The sequence below is a fragment of the Aquarana catesbeiana genome, linkage group LG09 (assembly GCF_042186555.1).
Source record: "Aquarana catesbeiana isolate 2022-GZ linkage group LG09, ASM4218655v1, whole genome shotgun sequence".
Taxonomy (NCBI): domain Eukaryota; kingdom Metazoa; phylum Chordata; class Amphibia; order Anura; family Ranidae; genus Aquarana; species Aquarana catesbeiana.
The window spans coordinates 290,437,760-290,462,006 of record NC_133332.1 but is presented as its reverse complement, the minus strand read 5'-3'; the positions used below and the strand labels follow the sequence as shown (position 1 = coordinate 290,462,006).

General features: G+C 41.4%; 1 protein-coding gene across 2 annotated transcripts in view; it reads right to left on the bottom strand.

Annotated features, from left to right (window-relative positions):
* COL27A1 (collagen type XXVII alpha 1 chain) overlaps positions 1–24,247 on the bottom strand; it is a 656,744-nt gene that overhangs the window by 561,427 nt on the left and 71,070 nt on the right. For both annotated transcript variants that reach the window (XM_073600403.1, XM_073600404.1), the window contains exons 4-5: positions 18,882–18,935; positions 8,755–8,808 (exon numbers count right to left, since the gene is read on the bottom strand). In XM_073600403.1, coding sequence (XP_073456504.1) covers positions 8,755–8,808; positions 18,882–18,935 — 108 coding nt within the window. The remainder of the gene's footprint in view (positions 1–8,754; positions 8,809–18,881; positions 18,936–24,247) is intronic.

Here is a 24,247-nt window from a genome sequence, read left to right as displayed (position 1 = left end):
GTGGTGTATCCTGTCCAAATTTACATATTACTTAGTATGCATGCAACAAACAAACAATACAATACAATACAATACAATACCTGTAAAGCAAGTTTCAAGTTGAAGAAAGCATGTTTTACCCATAATCAGCTGCTTTTGCTCCCTCCCACTTAAAATTGTCTTCCATTGACTTCCATGTTATGGGAGTTAAAAAAAAAAAAAAAAAAAAAAAAGGAAGAAGCCCTACATGCGAACCCTGTACTTGTTCAATGGTTTGAATCTTCTGACTTTGTCAGACACTATGCTTGAGATGTGCAATGTATGTCTTTTGTCCAAAACTTGTTACCCAATAAAAATTGACACACACCATACATACATACTGTGCTCAGCATAAATAAGTACACCTCTTTGGAAAAGTAAGATTTTAATCAATATCTCAATGTACACAAGAACAATTACCACAATTTTGACAAAACTGAGTTTTATAGAACATTTGTTTAGGTCATTACATGAAAGTAAGGTTAATAATATGCTGCATGGAGAGTGATGCTCAACTTGTCTCTTCAGAATTCCCCATAGGTGTTCGATTGAGTTCAGATCAGAAGACATACAGTACTTGGCCACTGAATCATTTTCACCCTGTTCTTTAGAAATGCATCAGTGGCCTTAGATGTGTGTTTTGGAACATTGTCATGTTGGAAAAGTGCATGAAAACCAAGGGCACGGAGTAATGGTAGCAACTTCTCTTTCAATACCGAGCAGTACATCTGTGAATTCTTGATACCATCAATGAAATGCAGCTCCCCGACACCAGCGGCACTCGTGCAGCCCCACAGAAGGAGAATTGCTACCACCATGCATTTTTCTTTGTACTCCTCACTTTTTGCGACGCCATACAGTTTTGAAGTCATCAGTTCCAAAAACAATTAGTGGTCTCAGTACAGAGTCCCAGTAGTCTTCTTTTTCAGCATGGTCCCTGGCAAATTCTAGGAGGGCTTTTTTGTGCATGGGCTTTAGGAGAGGCTTCCTTCGTGGACGACACTCATGCATGGCATTCCTCTGCAGTGTATGCCATATTGTGTCACGGGAAACAATCACTCCAGTTTGGCTTTCTACTTCTATAGCTAACTGCAATGAAATTGCGTGGCTATTTTCTTCAACCCTTCTCATCAGAAGATGCTCCTGTCGAGGTGTTAACTCCCATGAATGGCCTAGACGTCTCTGAGATGGTTGCAGTTCCATCTTTGTTAAATTTTTGTATCACTTTTGCTACAGTAATTTGACTGATAAGTAAAGCTTTGCTGATCTTCTTGTAGCCTTTACATTTCTTGTGTAAAGAAATTATTTTCTCTCTCAGGCCTTGTGACATTTCTCCTCCATGTGGTGCCATTGCTGACAGCATGAAATGGGAAGGGGTTTTCTTTGTTAAGTAACACCCTTTTATAATCAAGTGTCTGCTGGACACCTGTTTATTGAATAATTAAGATTCACCTGTAGTTGAATTCTTCTCAATTAGGATTTTGTTGTCTAAAATGTAGGAGAAATACTTTGTGTGCAAATGAACAAATCTTGGTTGCAATCAATGGCCCACATTTGTGGGAATATTTTGTAGTATAGTGTCCCATAGGAAATGTTGATTCTGAAATGAAAGTAGCGGTTTTCTGACCAATCTGTTGGGGTGTACTCATGTATGTGGAGCACTGTATATACAGTTGTGCTCATAAGTTTACATCCCTGGCAGAATTTTTGATTTTTTTGTAATTTTTCAGAGAATATGAATGATAACACAAAAACATTTTTTTCACTCATGGTTAGTGTTTGGCTGAATCGATTTATTATCAATCAGCTTGGTTTACTCTTTTTAAAATCACAGTCTCAACAGATACTACCCAAATGACCTTGATCAAAAGTTTACACACCCCAGTTCTTAATACCGTGTATTGCCCCCTTTAACATCAAAGATAGCTTGAAGACTTTTGTGGTATTTGTGGATAAGGCTGTTTATCTTCTCAGATGGTAAAGCTGCCCATCCTCTTGGCAAAAAGCCTCCAGTTCCTGTAAATTCTTGGGCTGTCTTGCATGAACTGACGGTTTGAGATCTCCCCAGAGTGGCTCAATTATATTGAGGTCAGGAGACTGAGATGGCCACTCCAGAACCTTTACTTTATTCTGCTGTAGCCAATGACAGGTCAACTTGGCCTGGTGTTTTGGATCATTGTCATGTTGGAATGTCCAAGTACGTCCCATGCGCAGCTTCCTGGCTGATGAATGCAAATATTCCTCCAGTATTTTTTGATAACATACTGCATTCATCTTGCCATCAAATGTGACCAAATTTCCTGTGCCTTTGAGGTGCACACATCCCCAAAACATCAGTGAGCCACCTCTGTTTCACAGTAGGAATGGTGTACCTTTCATCATAGGCCTTGTTGACTCCTCTCCAAATGTAGCATTTATGGTTGTGGCCAAAAAGCTCAATTTTGGTCTCATCACTCCAAATGACTTTGTGCCAGAAAGTTTGAGGCTTGTTTCTGTGCTGCTTGAAAGCGGGATACTTTGTGGCATTTGCGTAGTAATGGCTTTCTTCTGGCGACTCGACCATGCATCCCATCTTTCTTCAAGTGCCTCCTTATTGTGCATCTTGAAACAGCCACACCACATGTTTTCAGAGAGTCCTGTATTTCACCTGAAGTTATTTGTGGGTTTTTCTTTGCATCCCGAACAATTTTCCTAGCAGTTGTGGCTGAAATTTTAGTTGGTCTACCTGACCGTGATCTGGTTTCAACAGAACCCCTCATTTCCACTTCTTAGAGTTTGAACACTGCTGATTGGCATTCTCAATTCCTTGGATATCTTTTTATATCTCTTTCCTGTTTTATACAGTTCAACTACCTTTTCCCACAAATCCATTGACAATTCTTTTACTTTCCCCATGACTCAGAATCCAGAAACGTCTGTGCAGCACTGGATGAAAGATGCAAGGGTCTGTCAGGAGTCCAGAAACTCATTGACCTTTTATACACACAATGGTGGAAGAGAAGGGATTTAAGTGACTTTGAACGTGGAATGCTTGTTGGTGCCAATGAGGCTGGTCTGAGTATCTCTATGGTTTACAGACAATTGTCCGAAAAAGAGAAAATATCCAGTGAGTGGCAGTTGTGTGGAAGAAAATGCCTTGTTGATGTCAGAGGAAAATGGTTCGAGATGATAGAAAGGCAACAGTAACTCAAATAGCCACTTGTTACAACCAAGGTATGCAGAATACCATTTCTGAACGCACAACACATATCGAACCTTGAAGCAGATGGGCTATAGCAGCAAAAGACCACAATGGGTGCCATTCCTGTCAGCTAAGAACAGGAAACTGAGGCAACAATTCACACAGGCTCACCAAAACTGGACAATAGAAGATTGAAAAAGCACTGCCTGGTCTGATCTCTCAATTTCAATTGCAACATTCAGATGGTAGTGACAGAATTTGACGTAAAAATACATGAAAGCATGGATGCATCCTGCTTTGCATCAACGGTTCAGGCTGGTGGTGGTGTAATGGTGTGGTTTTCTTGGCACACTGAGCCCCTTAGTACCATTTGAGCATCGTTTAAACGCAACAGCCTACCTAAGTGTTGTTCCTGACCATGTCCATCCCTTTATGACTACAGTGTACCCATCTTCTGATGGCTCCTTCCAGCAGAATAATGCACCATGTCACAAAGCTCAAATCATCTCAAACTGGTTTCTTGAACAAGACAATGAGTCTACTGTACTCCAATGGCCTCTACAGTCACCAGATCTCCATCCAATAGAGAACCTTTGGGAATCTGAAGCAACTGTATGATGCTATCATGTCGATATGGGCCAAAATCTCTGAGGAATGTTTCCAATAGCATGTTGAATCTATGCCACGAAGAATTAAGGTGGTTCTGAAGGCAAAAGGGGGTCCAACAATATACTAGCAAGGTGTGCCTAATAAAGTGGCCGGTGAGTGTATATAGCTTCAGGCACCTCTGGACCCAGCTTAGACCAAACAAAAAGATGTGTTTCATGCCCAAATGTCATTCACACAACCAGCACTGCATTGTAGAAAGAAGGGGAGAGAGTCCATAATACTGTATTTCCTTTCACTCCAGCTTGCTGAATAGAGTGTGAGTATATGTGGGAGTAAAAATCATCTATTATTGATGCTAAACATTCCCATCTGGTGTTGCCCTAGTGGGATAAGGCTGAAGGCGTCTGCTTTAGATACAAGTCGATCTAACTTTGGCGTGTAGAAGACACCTCTAAGGCTGGGTTCACATGAGCATCTGTAGTTGTACTTGCACTTTTGACATGTTTTAAGGTGTGCATTTTTCAGACCCTTCCATTAAAGTCTATGGCTCTAACAACATGCGATCCCGACCCAAAAAACTCCTCTACTACTTTGGCTCAACAAATGACAGCACATTACTCAAAGGTGCACAGACCACAAAGAATAAGATGGAAATATAATCTCACATTAACAGTATGAATTGTTTACACATGAGCCACAAGGCATGCAATGCAATGCTCAGGATTTTCAAGATGCCCCTTTAAGGCAGGTGGGCACTGTGCATTATTGCATAATGTAGCTGATAGACAAAGCAAACAATCTGGCCTGCAGGCTTATTTTATCATACCGATCCTTTCCTGAAATAGACAAGTTATGTCTGCACCGATAATTTACAACCACAACTTGGCTGCAGACAAAGTACGCTATCAAGTCCGGGATGACTGGGAAGACCTCAGGGACACACTGCAGGGGAAAATGTTACAATGTGTAGCCCAAAATCTGGCACACTCTCATTTACAGAGATGTCACACTGCCAGGCAGATTCTTGATCAGTGCAGCTATTGACATTTATTCGGGAGATGGTGCGAAATAGAATGGGGTGTTTGAATGGAAAGTTGAAACTTCCTTTACAGAATTGTTGAGCCAAGCTGTACATAGTCCAGGTCTGTGACAATACTATTACCATGAAAACATAATTTAATTTTGGGGTAGTTTATGAAACATAAATCTTTTAGAAACCTTTGTTATTGGATGTGCAATGTTAATGAAAACTTTGAATTTTAATTTGCAGCCAGCTATCATTTCAAAAACTTCCAGGGAACTCTAATTTCTTTTTTTGCAACTATTAGAAAATGCTTTCAAGGTCTAAGCCAATTGATCCACAACAGAAATGGTAAGGGCCTGCAATAGCATTTGCTAAAACTATTGGAATGCATATAGTTCATCTGGAGAGTATTCTTTATGAACAGACACCGAGCACCTCTTGAAGAAAAAAAAAAAAAAAAAGTGTACAGAGTTATACGGAAGCTTCAATTGCCAACCTACTTCTAAAAATACTAGGTGTCTGGCTGTCCCTGGTTGTACAAAAACACAACAGAGAGAGGGCACACCAGCCTAGTGCATTATCCCAATGTAACATTTATTGTAAAATAGATGATATGATATGGAATACAGGGTCCTCCAGGGAGGAAGATCATGTTTTTTTCCCATTATTCTAGGAATGCTATACACTTGAATATAATGGTATAATATATAATCCTAATTCAGGACAATATGTATGGAGATTACAAATGTAATAGGAGGTGGAATTACCCGAGGAATCTAGATCCAAATATGCAGAAAAAGGTAAATTAGTATTAACTTTATGGTGAAATATATTTGCCTTTTATATTTGGTTTGTCTTTATGTTATTTGATTCATTTGACTGCAGGAAGTAATAATTGGCAGGATCACATGACTCTGGGAAGGTGGGACTCCAGGGATGAATAATTCTTATGCCACGTTCAGTTGCATATAAATTGCTAAACTGTAAGGATCCAAATAATTTGGCTTTGAAATAGAGGATACGACCCTCTAAACACAAACCAGTTTGGATCCAGATGGTGTCCTCCCTAGCCCAGGAGCATGCAGAATGTACTGACTGATATCTTGATGAGCTTTGTTTGATATCATAAGGTAGCATGTTTGTGAGTAGACTTCTTTTTATCTTACAATAAATGCCACCTTATGATAATGTGCTAGGCTGGTGTGTCCTCATTCTGTTAAGTTTTTGTAGAATGTTATTGGGGCTCCTCTAGTCCTAAGAGGGCAGAAAAGCATAGGGTGTCTATAGTTCCGATGCAGAAGTAGATGTATCTGAAAACTGATGCCAGATCACCACCACACATGCGCAGAAGGTTTTTTTGTCTTGTCCCTGGTTGTGATAATAATGTAACCATACACTGTGCCTATTGGCCCCTTGATGCTCAATATCCTTGGATTCATCCACCCATGCTGTATGGATCGAGGAAACTGTTGGCTGAATATTTATATATACACACACACACACACACACACACACACACCAGTGTATGGTCAGCATTACTGACCAGGCAACAGAATGTAGATCAGAAAGTCTGAACTTATCTGCATACTGGGTCAGTGCATTATCAGTAACTGAAGCCAGTGGATTAGCAAGAATTAGCCAGACAGCCAGCATTTTGAAAGAAAATCAGCACTCACAGTTTCGATCTTCCTTCAGTACAGAGTTCTATTAAGCGTTTTAGCAGAGGTTTATTTAATAAGATGGTAATGATATGCAATTGCCCAAAAGAACAAATGCAACAATTTTTCAAACTAGAAAATCTAAGGAATTATTTTGCAATGGCTTACTGCGTGTGTATAATATATATATATATATATATATATATATATATATATATATATATATATATATACACATATACACACACGTTAGATATATATATGTGTGTGTATATATATATATATATATATACCCTGTTTCCCCGAAAATAAGACCTAGCGTGATTGTCGGTGATGGCTGCAATATAAGCCCTACCCCCCAAATAAGCCCTAGTTAAAGTCCTTGTAGGTCTTATTTTCAGGGTAGGGCTTATTTTTGGGGAAACAGGGTAGGGCTTATTTGGGAGGTAGGGCTTATATTGCAGCCATCACCAACAATCACGCTAGGTCTTATTTTCGGGGAAACAGGGTATATATATATATATATATATATATATATATATATATATATATATATATATATATATATATATATATATATATATACATACATATACACACACACACTATATATATACATACACATATATATATATATATATACACACACACACACACACACACACACACACATATAGTTTATATAAAATGTGACCATCTTCTGCGGTGGGAGCACAATCTGTATAAGAGATTACTGACTTCTCGTTGACCCATCACCGAGAACACTTATAGAAGGAAAGAAATGGCTCTAAACATGGTGAACGTTTGGCTCTTCTGTCCATTCCTACTACAGTGATTTTGCCCTTCCATAGGGATCAGCCAGGTATGCAATATGTATACATATATGTATATTATGCCGCCTTAGCCTCCGCAACATTTCCAGAATACCCCCCTTTTTAACTAATGACACCACCAAGCTTCTAATTCACTCCCTGGTCATCTCTCGCCTCGACTACTGCAACTCCCTCCCCATTGGATTACCTTTACATAGTCTCCCCCCTTCAATCCATCATGAATGCCGCTGCAAGACTCATCCACCTTACCAACCATTCAGTGTCCTCCACCCCTCTCTGCCAATCCCTCCACTGGCTTCCACTCACCCAACGAATAAAATTCAAAGTACTAACAATAATTTACAAAGCCATCCATAACTCTGCCCCCAGCTACATCACTAACCTAGTCCCAAAATGCCAACCAAGCCGCTCTCTTCAGTCCTCCCAAGACCTCATGCTCTCTAGCTCCATTGTCACCTCCTCCCATGCTCGCCTCCAGGATTTCTCCAGAGCTTCTCCCATCCTTTGGAACTCCCTACCCCAATCTGTCCGACTGTCCTCTAATCTATCCATCTTTAGACGATCCATGAAAACCCTTCTTTTTAAAGAAGCCTATCCTGCTTCTAACTAACACTGTTTTACTTCCTCCATCAGCTCATCCCCAACAGCAATTACCATTGGTATCAATTGACCCTCCCTTTTTAGATTGTAAGCTCTAATGAGCAGGGCCCTCTGATTCCTCTTGTACCAAATTGTAACTGTAATGTCTGCCTTTATTTTGTTAAGCGCTGCACAAACTGTTGGCGCAATATAAATCCTGTATAATAATATTAATAATAATATACTTACTATGTAGAAAAAAGAACATAACTGAAATTCAGCTTTAAAGCGTTTGTTAACCCCTCCCCCCAAAAAAATATTGATCCTGTTTCTTTAAAGCATGTTATACAGCACAGTGCTTGTGCTGTGTAATTTGGCCCCTTGTAACACCTAAAATACCTGGCTGATCCTGCCAGTTTCTGCCCTCTCTCTGTTACCTGATTACCATAATCAGAGTACATGCCTCCGTCATCCGCAGTCCTGCTCTCCTGTGTCTGCGTCTCCTCTGTCCTCCTCCCCCCTCCCCTCCCTGCCTGTCAGCTCTCCGATCCTCCCCTCCTGCTCTAAAAATAACAGTTTTGTTCTTCTATAGTTCCCTCTGATATAGAACAATAAGCTCCCCAGCATGAACTATAGAAGAAAATGTTTTACCTTAAACACTAGAAAACATCATATGGAGGTGCTACAAGTCAGAGAATGCAGAGAAATCAGTGCTACTCAAATTCTTTTTGCAGCTCCAAGTTTGGAACGTTGTATTTAGAGCTAGTGAACAGCATTAAAAGCTCACTGCTTAGATGCATTTTGTTCAAAACTGCTGTATATGAGATGTCATGTGACTTGTGTATGACTAACCTTTGGTCCAGGATATCCAGGTGGGCCAGGGTTTCCGTGGGGGCCAGGGGGACCCTGAAAATAAAAAAAAAATATATATATATATATATATTGTGAATCCTGAAAACTTTTTTGCCCTATCTAGTCAAATATTACCACATACTGATTTGCTAATATGCCAGCGTGTCGATTACCATGAAATAACTTTGAAACCTCACCAGTCACAAAGGCACAGTGTAAGGCGATTGCCCTGGGAAGATTATAGGTCATATGGCCTGCACAAACCTGCCTTCTTCTATGAAGATGTGTGCAACTATTGTAGCTGGAGAGACAAACTAGAAACCTGAAGGATTACTGAGGAATCTCAAGACTGAAAAGACCTTTCTGCAAAGGCTCAAGTGATGTACCGAGTGTAAACAGAGTATGAACACAGCTTACATCTCCTTCTCCTGTGTGGGTCTGACTGTTCACAGGACATCCCAGAGTAACCAATCTGTGCCCAGGAACTGGTACTCTTTTGTGGGAGTCAAAAAAAACAAAAAAAACATTTAGATGCCCTGCTAGGTACGACACCTTTGTTTTTACTTAGCATTATTACCTACCCAGTGCAAAAAATTAGTTTTCCTGTGTAAAGTGACAATTGATAGGTTTCTATGTCTAGCTGGTTATTCTTTTCATTGATAAGCCCTCTATTTACAAATTCAATTTAGTAAATCCTTGCCTCTGTGGTTTACAAAATTAAGACCCGATTCAGATTTATGAGATTTCTGATGTGTTCCAGAACACATGGAATCGCATGACAAATGAAATAACATGAATTTCTATGGAGGCCGTTCACATATGCAGTGCAATTCCAATGCAATTTTAAAAAGGGTCCTGTCTAAGTTTAGTAAACTGTGATGTGATTTGTAGCTACAAACACTTGAATGGAAATCGCTTATCTGTACTAAGATAACACAATTGCAGTACTTTTCTGCAAGTCTTTACTTTGTTCCTCCTCTCCTATCCCTAGTCCATTGCAGGAGAAAGAATAAGATATTGACTGAATCCAAATCGCATCAAAAACTCATTAGAATTGCTTCTAAACTGCATCTTGCACTGGAGCTGCTCTTTAAAAAAAAAAAAAAAAAAAAAAATCGCACTGCACAATGGATATAACTTGCACATCAGCGTGAACCTAGTCTGAAAGGTTAGTCTACCCAAAGGTGATATTTTCATAAAAAGGAGTGACTGTGGGTCTGAGTCAGCCCTTGGCATCCTACAGGTGTATGGTACTCCTACTGCAAGATCCCCCTGTTTTCATTTCTGGCTCTGTTCCTGTCCACCTGGGGGTTTTAAAATTCTCCTACCCACCTTTGCGTTTTCCATTATTCTCTACATTGTGAACGGAAACTCTTAAAGCTGACTGCCATCTCATCTCTTGCCGCCCCCCCCCTCTCAAAATTGCAAACTGCTTTTTTTTTTTAAATGTAATTTTTTTTTACCCTATTTGGGGAAATCTCCCCTTACTGTATTTCTAGGTTTTCACCTAGGTGAGTGAGAATGATGTTTAAGTTCCCACAGCCTCCTGGGATACCCATGTCAAGCATCCCTCGAGGCCACAAGGTAACTTACTGCACATGTGCTGTGGCATGTCTTTAGGGGGGTGGCAGTCTCTTCCAAGCTTCACAAGCACACATCCATTTCCACATGCAATGCTCTTTATTTGACATAGAACACTTTCCAGGAGCCTTTATATTTAGAGTTCTACAAGAAGCCCTGATGAAGGAGAACGGTTTGGCCCACGAAACATGGCGGATGCCTGTTGTCTCAATTTAGTTGACAATGAATAATGATGAACTCTTAAGACAACTAGCTGACACTCTTTTTTTTGTCTATTTCTCTAGGATTTCTCTTTTTTTTTTGAGAGGGGACAGTGGCATTTTGTGTTAAAGCAGCCGAGTTTGGTCATCACGTTCAAACAATTCTCCTGGACTGACAGATAAGAGAATCCAAAGTCCAACTCCCCATACCCACCTTTGCTTGGACTTTGCACATTCAGGACAGAGTAACAGTGTCTACTGATAGGCCCCATCCCCCAACACAATACAGTGCATCCGGAAAGTATTCACAGCGCTTCACTTTTTCCACATTTTGTTTTGTTACAACCTTATTCCAAAATTGATTACATTTATTATTTTCCTCCAAATTCTACAAACAATACCTCATAAGGACAACTTGAAACAAGTTTGTTTGAAATCTTTGCAAATGTATTAAAAATAAAAAAGGAAAAAAAACCCATGTACATAAGTACTCACAGCCTTTGCGCAATACTTTGTTGAAGCACCTTTGGCACCAATTACAGCCTCAAGTCTTTTTGAGTATGATGCTACAAGCTTGGCACACCTATTTTTGGGCAGTTTCTCCCATTCTTCTTTGCAGGACCTCCCAAGCTCCATCAGGTTGGATGGTGAGCGTTGGTTCACAGCCATTTTCACATCTCTCCAGAGATGTTCAATAGGATTCAAGTCTGGGCTCTGGCTGGGCCACTCAAGAACATTCAGGGTTATCCCGTAGCCACTACTTTATCTTGGCTGTGTGCTTTGGGTCGTTGCCCTGTTGGAAGATGAACCTTCGCCCCAGTCTGAGGTCCTGAGCGTTCTGGAGAAGGTTTTCATCAAAGAGGTCTCTGTACATTGCTGCATTTATCTTTCCCTCGATTCTGACTAGTCTCCCAGTTCCTGCCGCTGAAAAACATCCCCACAGCATTATGCTACCACCACCATGCCTCACTGTAGGGATGGTGTTGGCCAAGTGATCCAGGCGGGCTGTCATGTGCCTTTTACTGAGGAGTGGCTTCTGTCTGACCACTCTGTCATACAGGCCTGACTGGTGGAGTGCTGCAGAGATGGTTGTTCTTCTTGAAGGTTCTCCTCTCTCCACAGAGAAATGCTGGAGTTCTGTCAGAGTGACCATCGGGTTCTTGGTCACCTCCCTGACTAAGGCCCTTCTCCCCCGATCGCTCAGTTTGGTCAGGCAGCCTACTCTAGGAAGAGTCCTGGTGATTCCAAATGTCTTCCATTTACAGATGGAGGCCACTGTGCTCATTGGGACCTTCAATGCTGCAGACATTTTTTGTACCCTTCCTAAGATCTGTGCCTCGATACAATCCTGTCTTGCAGGTCTACAGACAATTCCTTGGACTTCATGGCTTGGTTTGTGCTCTGACATGCACTGTTAACTGTGGAACCTTATATAGACAGGTGTGTATGCCTTTCCAAATCATGTCCAATCAACTGAATTGGTGGACTCCAATCAAGTTGTAGAAACATCTCAAGCATGATCGGTGGAAACAGGATGCACCTGAGCTCAATTTTGAGGGTCACGACAAAGGCTGTGAATACTTATATACATGGGATTTTTTCTTTTTTCTTTTTAATAAATTTGCAAAGATTTCAAACAAACTTGCTTCATGTTGTCATTATGGGGTATTGTTTGTAGAATTTTGAGGAAAATAATTTACTCCATATTGGAATAAGGCTGTAACATAACAAAATGTGGAAAAAGTGAAGCGCTGTGAATACTTTCTGGATGCACTGTATGCTTACCTTTCTGGGCTCCCTCATAGTCTCCCTATATGTAGAGCCATTGCTTCAGTGCTCTAATGCACCAGAACTTCCAGGTATGGCAGCTTATGCAACAACCGCCCAAGTGACAGTGCTTGGACCTAGGTGGTAAATTCTCAGGCATAATAAGGTGGACAGGACAGTGAGTTCACCCATCTGGGTAAGCTCCAACACCATAGCTTACCCACGTTGGATGTGTAAAGCTGGGGGACAACAAGGGGAAATGAATGGGTGGGTTTAACTTGTGTGTGGGGACCACCAGAGGCACTTTCATTTCACTCTAAAAGGGCAGGCGATTGTGTTTAAGAGCTATGACCCCTGCACAGTTCTAGTCCAATCCACCCTGTTCATTGCTTTCATTTGTCTTCTTTTGATTCCCAGGTCTTCTTTGCACATCGATCTCTTATTTATGGTGCTTTTGCACCATGCAAGAGCAGCACACTTTGGCTGGGGGTGTGGGAAGGCATGTGATTTACACGCTGTCCCGCACCTGCAACCACCCACAACAGTGAAAAACCTAGCCTTAAGGCCCGTACAGACGCTTTGATTTTCGGACGTCAATTGTGTTACGACGACCGATTGTCCGCAAATCTTACCGTTAGTACGGTGCTTTCAACAGGCAATTTCACTTTTTCGTCAGACAAAAGCTGGATGTGCAGACTATAAAATTTTTGTCGGATGTGAACTCAACATCTGATTTTCGTACGAAAGAAAATCGTAAGAGCAAGACTATGCATGCTCAGAAACTAAAGAATACATACAAAACTATTCAACACGTTACGTCTCTTCTGACTTTGCATTCTGTCAAACGAAAATTCTCGTATTGTTAGTAACATCTTTACTTTCGACATTAGACTAGCATGCCACAAAAATCAGACGTTCTGTCATCCGAAAATCAAAGCGTGTGTACGAGGCTTTAGTCTTTCTTGTTTTTTACCCTCCTGAATTTTGGGACACATGCTATAGACATGCTTCCTTTGGGTCAGTGACTCAAGTAATGGAAGAAAGCCAATTCTGAAATTTGCAACTTCTAAAAAAGTCAGCCATGGTCCTATACTTTTGCCCTGAAAGTTTTCTAACTCCATTCTAAACAAAAACCTTTCTACAGCTTTTATTGATTTTTATAAAAACCTATTCAAATAATTTTGTTTCAGTTTCAGGGATAGAGGAGGCTGCTAATATGCAGATAAGCTGATCTTCTAAACCAGACACCTGGAACTACTTGTTTGTGCCAGCCTTATAGTAGCACCATTGGGAATCAGTGGGAGCCATTCTGTGTGTGTGCCCATAAATTGCATCATTATAATGGAAACAACCTGATGGCTCATTAAAAAAAAAAAAAAAAAAAAAAAATTGTTTGGTTCCCCAGTCAGACCCGCTTGGCAATGACATGCTGAGGAGGAGGAGGAATGATCCAACACACATCGTAATATTTGACTTTTTCCACATGTGTGTGACATAGAGCCATGGGGATCCCATAAACAGTGATTTGGGTTTCTTTAATAGTTTATTGTTTTTCTGACATGCCATTGAGGTCGTTATGTGATGAGTGATGAGTTTAGATACATATGGAGATTGAACAATTTTCTCTGAATAAAAAAAAAAAAAAAAAAAAGAGAGATCACTAGTTAGCAGAAAACTGTTTGCAAACACTGATTGCTTAAAAGAGAAGTTTAAAAAAAAAAGCTAAGATTTATACTCACCTAGGAGGATGCGGCATTGATCCAATGTTGCATCTGTCCCCCACCAGCTCCAGACCGACAACTGAGCAATCAAACGCTGCTGATCTCTCAGTTTTCAGTCTTAAGAGTGCAGAGAGCTGGTGACTGTTAGGCTTGGTTTCCACTAGTGCAACTTGTCATGCGACTTAGCACTGCAAAAACCTTTCTACAGCTTTTATTGATTTCTATAAAAACCTATTCAAATAATTTTGTTTCAGTTTCAGGGATAGAGGAGGCTGCTAATATGCAGATAAGCTGATCTTCTAAACCAGACACCTGGAACTACTTTTTTGTGCCAGCCTTATAGTAAAATAAGGCGCATCGGCGTATGCGATCTGAAGGAACGGTCATTTTTTCATCTTTCCATCTATTAAATCCTCTGCCCTTGTTGTTTTACCTTGAGAAAACCTTCCACCTTTACAACTCCTTTAAAGCTTCATTACATGGTGTGTTTTTTTATCTGCTTGGAGGTTAGCTTTAATATGCTAATACAAAAGAGCACAAAAAAGGTTTGCTTTACTGCTTATATACATCTGTATGCACTATATCTTCCCAACTACAAAAATTAACACTCACAAAACGTAGTCCCTTTGGGGGTTTAATTCCTTCTTCCCCTTTACAGAATGTCTGCTGCAAAATTGGGAGAAATAAACATTGGATGTGAACTGGAGAACAACAGCCAAATTCTTTCCTTTTCCAGGGTCACTTTCCAAAACTGGAGTACAGATCAAGTCTGAACTCAGAATTTGCTATTGACCCAGAATTACGAGAGGTGCAAGCCGCTGCGGATATAATCTACAGTTACAAGCTTTAGGAATCCTGCACAGATGTGTTAAATATTTGCCATTTATTGGTTATATTGCATTTTAACTCCACGTGTGACACACAGGTCGTTGCTGTCCAGGGGAGGTTGTCAGTGAAAAAAAAAAAAAAAAATAGAATGTACAAATATATCTCTGGCTTAATATGCCCCTCTGGATACAATTCAGCCTTGGTTTACAGTAATAAAATACTTACTGTAATGCTAAATGAATTAAAAAAAAAAAAGACAAGTGGCAAGAGGGGAGAACAGGAAATAAGGATGAATTGCCAACAGCAACTAGGCAGATGTTCACAATTTATCACGTTACCCTAAACAAACAAAAAAAAAAAAAGCTGCAACCTCTCACAACAGCTTTGTCCTACTAGGATTTCTTCATGGTATAATTGTTGGTGTAACTGTTCAACACTATGGAGTGTTTGGAGCATTAATGGTCATATGGCCTCCAGTTACAGGTGTTAGTGCTGCTGCAACCTGGCCGGTTGAAAAGCATTGTGTTAAATTTTGTTTAGAAAGGTTAAGTGAAAACCCAAAGCTCCCCATTACTGCTTTCCTCCTCTTCTCCTCCTCTTCTTCCCCCACACCATTGACAGAGGGAGTCCCTCACTAATGGATAAAACAGTCCTTGCTGTTCTATGTAGCATTCTCCTGTGGGCCCAGAGAGGTCCATGACTGCCCATGCCTACAGGAAGTGACCTGGACACTTATCCAACATGCCTAGCCCTCCAAACCATACAACTAAAGATGTCACCCAGAAGTGAACTAGCATTTTGGGATCATGGCTGCCCTACTCATCTAAGATGGCATCTGGAAAGGGAAAAGGTATGTTAGTTTATGTCTGCAGGCCTAAGCAGGGTGAGAATACTTTGTCTGAAAGTACACGTTTCCTGTGTTTTTATTGTACTCCTATGATATCAGCCCACGGCTTTAAGGACACCACCTACAAAGAAATAAGCCATACACCACCAGGCAATGTGTCGTAACACAATAACAGAAGTGTTCACATGATTCTGCTGCCATCCATCGCCATTTTAAAGTGGGAGTAAACTTCCTTTGTACCTACGGTACAATAAATATCTCCTAAACGTGCACCCTTTAAGAGTTCTTTACACATATAACAGCCAGTGACGTCCCCGGGCATCTGCACTGCGCACTCAATGGACAGCAAACCGTCTATTGAGAGAGCTATGCTGCAGCTGACTCCCGCACGTATGCGCTGGAGTGACATTATTGTGGCTGGAGCGTGTGAACTCGGAAGGAAGACCGGGTGAAGATGGATTCCCTGACAGGGCCCCGCTGGAGGGATGTCATTTTTAGTTAAGTCTGTCATAATGTGCTAGGATGCGGATCATACTGCAGGGGGACCAGCATTTTTTTTTTTTTTTTTAACGTGGTTTACTAGCGCTCTAAAACATGCAGCCTAAGAGGGAAGATCACTCAAGAATAGTGATATGTGACACAGAGCACCCAGGAGGTATTATGGTTTCAATCTGCCTATATGGGCATAGAAAGAGGGTGAAAAGTGAAGATGTCATTGGAGGGCTACAGCTTCAGTACACAGTCTAACCCAGGGATCGGCAAATCCCAGGCGCCAGGTCACCATGGCGACTAGAAATTGTTTCCTGGTGTCTGGGTTCACACCTATGTGTACTGAAATCGCAAGATCATTACGTGCAATTTGGCTCTCTCTCTCGCTCCACACCTGCCTCCCGTTGACTTCAATGCAAAAACGCCTGTCAATAGCAATAATATGTGAACACTTATCTCCGCATACCACTCTACTCTATCACTTGTGAGTCTGGAATGCACCGCCACAAACTCACACAGGACCCTTTTCGTAATGGCACTCAAAGTGCAATGTGTGTGGACCACATCTGTCTGAACCACCTCAGTAGTAACAAATAGTATCTAGCCTGTCATGCAAATCTGAGTTTGAAAACGCATCCAGAAATCGCATGTGTGAACCAGGGTGGCTCCATTCCCACCTGCAATTCTGCCTGCAATTGCAAAATGCAGGTTCAGGCACCTTTATTTTTCGAAGGCACCTAAAAACGTGGTGCAGTTTGCTGTGATTGTTGCACTGCAAATTGTATCTCATAAAGCTTGTCACTGAAAAGAAGCTCCTGCTCTTTTTTGGGCAACAAGCTTCACGAGATGCAAATTGCCATGCAGTAAATCGCACAACAATCGCAGCAAATGACATTGTGTGAAGCTTGTCGCCCAAAAGAAACTCCTGCTCCACGCAATGTGATTTGCCGCGCAGTAAATCGCACAACACTCGCGGCAAAACCACACTGCGTTTTACGTGCCATTGAAAATAATGACACCTGAACCTGCGTTTTGAGAATGTAGGTAGAATCACAGCGATTCTGCTGCAATACCAGTGCACTCAGGTGTGAACGGGGACTAACGAAGCGAAGTTTCCCCCTTTAACAAGTTTTTATTATCATTCTCTCCAGCCAGCCTATAACCCTGACGTAATGGGGTTACGTCAGGGTTATTGGCTGGCTGCTCTGCTGTAAGTTAGGCTCCATGCACACCATGGCGTTCCATTTTGCAGGTGGAATCGCCACAGATCGCAGGACGCCCTTGCGATCTCCGCTATTTTGAATGGCACCAAATCGTAGCGCAATTTTGGCGCAATTGTCGCCTGACGAATTGCGGTAAAAACGCGCAAACAGAATCGTGGGAAGCCCGAAAGAAGTGCAAGAACACCCTGGTGTGAATGGAGCCTTAGGGGTGGGGGGGACAAATGACTTGCCTCGCCCCTGGTGCTGACAACTCACGCTATGCTAAAAAAAAAAAACTAGCTCTTACTTTTTATTTAGCTAATAGATTCAAGGCAACTTTGTCAAGCCCTGGTCTAACCTGTGGTGGCATAGGACATGGCATTGCAATTTGCATGGAGAAATGCCTGTTTTACTGCAAAAGTCTGCTAAAATTATAAAATGAGTGTATAGCAGTGAGCAGACTGTTAACTGAGATTTTTAAGTGTTAGAATCACCGATTTATATTCATGCCACCAGTATACTCCACTGGAAGCTTAATCCAGAACAGAATTGAGGTGTAGTGCATGGTATAAAAAGAATGCTGACTGCAGTGAAATAATGCAAACGATAAAGAGCATTGATCAAAAGGGTTTCTACAGATAAAAAAAGAATGTGAAAAGATTTGTAGTTCTGTCTATTTAGTCTTGCGATTTACACAGCCCTGCCACATAGCACAGCCACCCCAGTGACCATACTTTCCTCTGCTGCTGCAATTAAAGTGATTGTAAAGTCTCATTTTTTCTTCTTCATAAAATAACAAACAAGTTATACTTACCTGCTCTATGCAGTGGTTTTGCACAGAGCAGCCTGGATCTTCCCCTCTCGGGGTGCCTCTTCAGCTCTCCTGGCCCCTCCCTCCTGACGAGTGCCCCCAGAGCAAGCAGCTGGCTCTGGGGGCAGCCAAGCCGAGTCAGTTTCCTGTGTCCATTCAGACATGGAGCCCCGGCTAGGCCCCGCCCCCTCTTTCTTCATTGGCTCACTGACTTTGCCTCAGCCAATGAGGAGAGTTCCAGGCAGCCGAGTCTCTCGTGCACCATCGCTAGATAGAGATGGACCTCAAGTAAGGTAAGTATTAGGGGGCCTGCTGCACACAGAAGGCTTTTTATCTTAATGTATAGAATGCATTAAGTTAAAAAAACCTCTGCCTTTACAACCACTTTAAGCAACACAGCCTGGTCACCTCCCCACCCCCGGTCCATGAATGGGCAGTGAAGAAGCAGCAGCAGACTGATAAGGTAATCAATCTAATCTTCCCTCCTGTTAGCATGTTCCTCATCAGTTCATGTGAATGCATTACTGTCCATGTCCCCATAGGGAAATTCTATCTTACTTCCTGTCCCTGTGACAATATGTGTGTTTTGGCTGGAGCTGGGCTTTCTTTTCACTTTTTTCCAAAAATACTTTGCATATTTCTAACCTAATGTAATGTGCTCTGCAAACTGCAGGTACTTACCCGAGGACCTCTTTTCCCAGGTGGTCCAGGAAGTCCTGCAGGACCTGGTGGGCCCTGGAAAAATAAAAAATATACATTAATGCAAAAGGGAAAAAATAACTAGTTGTACATTAAGCTGTGTGTGATCACATTCCAAATTAAAATATCAAAGAAATATTTACATTTCTAACAAGACATTTCTAACAAGACACGGAATACTGACAGTGGTCATCAGAGACATTTGGGTGTTACGAAAGACAAAAATAGAATAGAAAAATAATAAAAGCAGATACAGATTTTCTGAATCACGCATACACTTAAAAACATGTGGTAGGATTTGTTCTTGCATAATTTACAGCCTTCTAGGTAACAAAGATGGGTTAGACATAAAAAAAAAAAAAAAAGGAGTTGATTGCGTTAAAACCTAACACTACAGCCAAAAGTTTTATTTTTTGTCTGTTCTAGTTGGAGAATACTCCCATCACTTTTTGTCCTGATAGCAATTAAAACATGCAAACAAATCTATCCAGCACCAGACCCCTTGACGCCACTGTTTGGGAGTGCATGGCTATGGGTAATACTGTGTTATATTTCAAAAGGCCAGCAATCCATGCAAACTATGTGGTTTATTAAGGTCACATAAAAAAATAAATAAATAGTGAAAAAGACATGTTTCACCTCCACCAATGTTAATCAGTCAACCTTGCGAAAGATCAGGTTCCAAATTGTCAATGGAGATGGACCATGCCTTTTTCATATTTTCAATGGGACTCGCAGCAAATTGTGAGATAATCCTTAATTTCTGATAAACAGCTAAATTCCCTTTACACAAAGTAGCTCTTTCACTTGCAAAAAAGATTAAAAAATAATTGAAAAAATGATGCCCCTTTCAAATGAAGACACTTATAATGTACCTCTCCAGTGAGAGACGTAGGGAACCTGGCACTTCCGGATCAGTCTGTGTCGCTCTCTGAGGTTCTGTGGTTCCATCTGCCACCATCTACATAACTACAGGTGAATGGAACCACAGCGCATAGCAGTGGACCATCCAATACACCAGTAGTGTGCAGGACGCTAAAGATTCTTTACTCAACGTAGAGTGGTTCTAAAGGTAGAAGTTTTTTTTAATGTCAATGCAGTGGAACCTGTCCTGTTAAACTGCTGTATGGTCTTGGCCACCGTGCTGCAGCTCAGTTTCAGGGTCTTGGCAATCTTCTTAAGCCTAGGCCATCTTTATGTAGAGTAAATATTAATTTTTTTCAGATCCTCAGAGAGTTCTTTGCCATGAGGTGCCATGTTGAACTTCCAGTGACCAGTATGAGAGAGTGAGAGCGATAGCACCAAATTTAAGACACCTGAGACATTGAGTCACATGACACCGGGGAGGGAAAATGGCTATTTGGGCCTAATTTGGACATTTTCACTTAGGGGTGTGCTCATTTTTGTTGCCAGCGGTTTAGACATTAATGGCTGTATGTTTATCTTGAGTGGACAGCAAATTTACACTGTTTTACAAGCTGTACACTCACTACTTTACATTGTAGCAAAGTGTCATTTCTTCAGTGTTGTCACATGAAAAGATGTAATAAAATATTTACAAAAATGTGAGGGGTGAACTCAATTTGAGATACAATTATATATATATTTCCGATTTCTTTTTGAATATTTATTGACCTAGATAGTTGTTTGATTTTTGTACTGTACACTGTGTTGCGTGATTTTTTTTTTTTTTGCACTTGCCATTTACTGTGGTTGCTAGATCTTATTGCTCTAGTCACTTTAGCTTTGTGATATTTTGCACATTAATAGGGATATACAGTAGAAGTCTGCACTTATTTAAATTCCATAAATACAATATTATACAATAATTATGATAAAGTAAGATATTAGAGATGTGGATTGCATAGATGAAGTTTGTATGGAGAACAGGTCTACAATTACTTCAGTCACAAACAGGGCATAGGACTCCTACACTTTCTTTCCATCCTTTGCAGCAACGGTATCTTATCTTCAATCACATTGCTCCTCTACTCCTACCAAGGCTCTGTCTTGGCCTGCTTTCTTTCAATCCTGGAATCCATACACCTCTGTCATGCCTGCAGGAGAGCCCCTTATCTCTGGACAACCCCCTCACAAAGTCCAATAAATCTACAGCACTTGTTGACCTTTACACCTCTTGTTCCAAACTTCCATCATGTTTCCCAATCCAGAAAACCAAGGAATACCTCTTGCTGCTTGTTTGGGCAGACACCTGACAAAGGATGAAAGTAAGTGCCCATATATTTTAGTCAGCCCTCAAGAAAAACAGGCTTTCAATGTAAAGAGCAATGGAAAACCAAAAAGTACTGTCTAGGAATGCCCTGCAGAGAGGCACATGAAATTACTCCTTCCTCTGCAGCCACCACCCCTCATTCCGATCCCCTACATCGGGCCTGAGTCTAGGATCACAGGCCATAGTTATTGGGGCCGGTGTCCTGTCAGAATACCGCTACCCATCAGAAAACGTAACGCAAGTGACGCTCGGAGCAAAAAATGCTTACAGTGCATGCGCCATGCGTACCAACATGGCAGCTATGTGTTCCAATAAGTTTTGCAAACTGACAGAACACAAAGGCAGCAGCAGACATCTTCTTACACCCAGGCAAGTCTTCAATTTCACACTTATTTTAGCATTAAAAAAAAACTTACCTTATATACTGAAATGCAGTATTTTTAAATCCGTGACACTGTTTTGATGTTGCATTTGAAAAGCAGCGACAAGCCTGCAGTCAAAAGGTGGCGACAACCATCTTGGTACACCCTCCACTGCTTAGCACCAAACTGATAGTCATTTGGCACAGAGGGACATTTTTTGAGACCCTCACTCGGTCGTGGTGAAATAGTCTATTTCAGTATATAAAGGGGAGGTAATTGCTAAAATAAAGTGTGAAATTCAAGACTTGCCTGGGAGTAAGAAGATGTCCGCTGCCGCCTTTGTGTTCTGTCAGTTTAGGAAACCTACTGAAATGCATAACAGCCATGTTGAAATGCATAGCACATGCGCAATAAGCAATTTTGTTTGCAACGTCACTTCTGTTGCAATTTCTGATGGGTAGCGGTATTCTGATAGAACACCGGTCACTCTGCTAGGGGCCATTGTGTCTACAGCCATCTCACCCGCATTCCCCCAACATCAAGTCCTTTTATGTCACAGCAATAGTTATTTTAAGAAGACGCACACAGGAGTTGTTTTTGACAAGGTCTTCTCTTTATCTAGGCTAACAAGTCAAAAGCATTTTCGTTAACCACTTGCCGACCAGCCGCCGTCACTGTACTGCGGGAGGCCAGCACGATCCCGCGAACCATCGTAGCTATACGTCAGTCCTTTTAGGCGGCGTAGCTGACCCGCACGCACGCTGCACAGTTATCTGTGGAGAGGAGAGAGAAATCTTGAGTTCCTACGAGCCGGGAACCACGATCTCATCTCCTATAGTCAGTCCCATCCCCCACAGTTAGAACACACAAATAGGGAACACAGTTAACCCCTTGATCGCCCCCTAGTGTTAGCCCCTTCCCCGCCAGTGACATTTAAACAGTAATCAGTGCATTTTTATAGCATTGATCGCTGTAAATTGTCAGTCGACCCAAAAGTGTGTCAAAAGTGTCCGATGTGTCCGCCATAATGTTTCAGTCTCGATAAAAATCGCAGATCGCCGCCATTACTAGTAAAAAAAAAAAAATAATAAAAAAAATGCCATAAATCTATCCCCTATTTTGTAGACGCTATAACTTTTGTGCAAACCAATCAATATACGCTTTTTGCGATCTTTGTTACCAAAAATATGTAGAAGAGTACATATTAGCCTAAACTGAGAAAAAAATTAGCTTTTTTTTCAAAAAAATTGGGGCTATTTATTTCAGCAAAAAGTACAAAATGTGTTTTTTTTCAAAATTGTCGCTCTTTTTTTGTCTATAGCACAAAAAGTAAAAACCGCAGAGATGGTCAAATACCACCAAAAGAAATCTCTATTTGTGGGGGAAAAAAGGACATCAATTTTGTTTGGATACAGCGCACGACCACGCAATTGTCAGTTAAAGCGACGCAGTGCCGTATCGCAAAACCTGGCCTCATCATTGAGGAGCCAATTCTTCTGGGGCTGAAGGGGTTAAAGTGGTTGTAAATCCTTACATATACCCAGTGAAATGACTGGCCTCAGGTGATACACAGGGATGAAACAAATACTCCAACATAAGTTGTACCTGTTTATCTGCAGTCTTCTCTACTTTCAAAGTCCAGAATATAAAGCTTGTCTGAGCACAGGAACAGAGCTGAGGCTGTCAATCAGCTGGATATCCCTCCCCTGTCACCAATTTTCTCTTGGCATCAGAAAAACTCGTCAGAAGTGATTCATGCTGATAGAGAAACAAGGCAGCGGCCAGAAATGGCACTAATGCCTCGTTTCCACTGAGCGGATTGGTTTGGTTCGGTACGGTATGCTATTTTGAGTGTTTCCATTATGAAAGCGGCCCATACAACCGAACCATTCAGGGTCCTGCTTCAGATGTGGGGCCTTAAAAAAAAAAAAAATCGTACGGTTCGGTTAGGGCGGAGCTACGATATATTCCACTGATTGGTGGACGTGTGACGCCATCCTAGGCATTTTTTCTAAACCCACGTATGCCCCTGTCGGTCAGACTTGCAGTGGAAACGCTCACCTGAATAGGCCGGACCATTCTAGGCCTTCCAAACTGTACCGACCCGAACCGATCCACTCAGTGGAAACGAGGCATTAGTGCTCTTAACTGAGACAAGCACACACTATAGAGCAGTGGTTCTCAACTCCTGTCCTCGGGACCCACTAACAGGCCAGGTTTTATGTATTACCTTGGGGAGATGCAGACTAGAATACTGCAATCACTGAGCAGCAAATGATATCACCTGTGATCTATTTCAGTTATCTTGCAAATCTGGCCTCTTTGTGGGTCCTGAGGACAGGAGTTGAGAACCACAGTTATAGGGATATGCTTTGTTCATATTTCATGCCTGAGGTTTACAACCAATTTAACGTGTATGTCAAGTCCAACCTTTTTTCTAGTTTTGAATAGAGTAGGAAGGGTTAGAACCCCTGCCAGGTTTTAATGCTATCCAGGGCTCCATTAAAAAGGTTTCCTTTTTACTTCTTCTCCTGTTGATAATGTTAGACAAGAAATGAGGGGAACTCTTTGATAGCAACACAAACAGAAATAAAGATTTTTTTTTTGTAGTAGGAAAAGGCTGAAACCCCTTCCAGAGGTGTATTTCTGTCTGTTCCCATTGCAGATTTTCCCTCACTTCCCGTACATATAACCCTGTCACAACCATGACACTACCTGCCTAGAGTTTGGATGTTCTCCCTGTACCTGCGTGG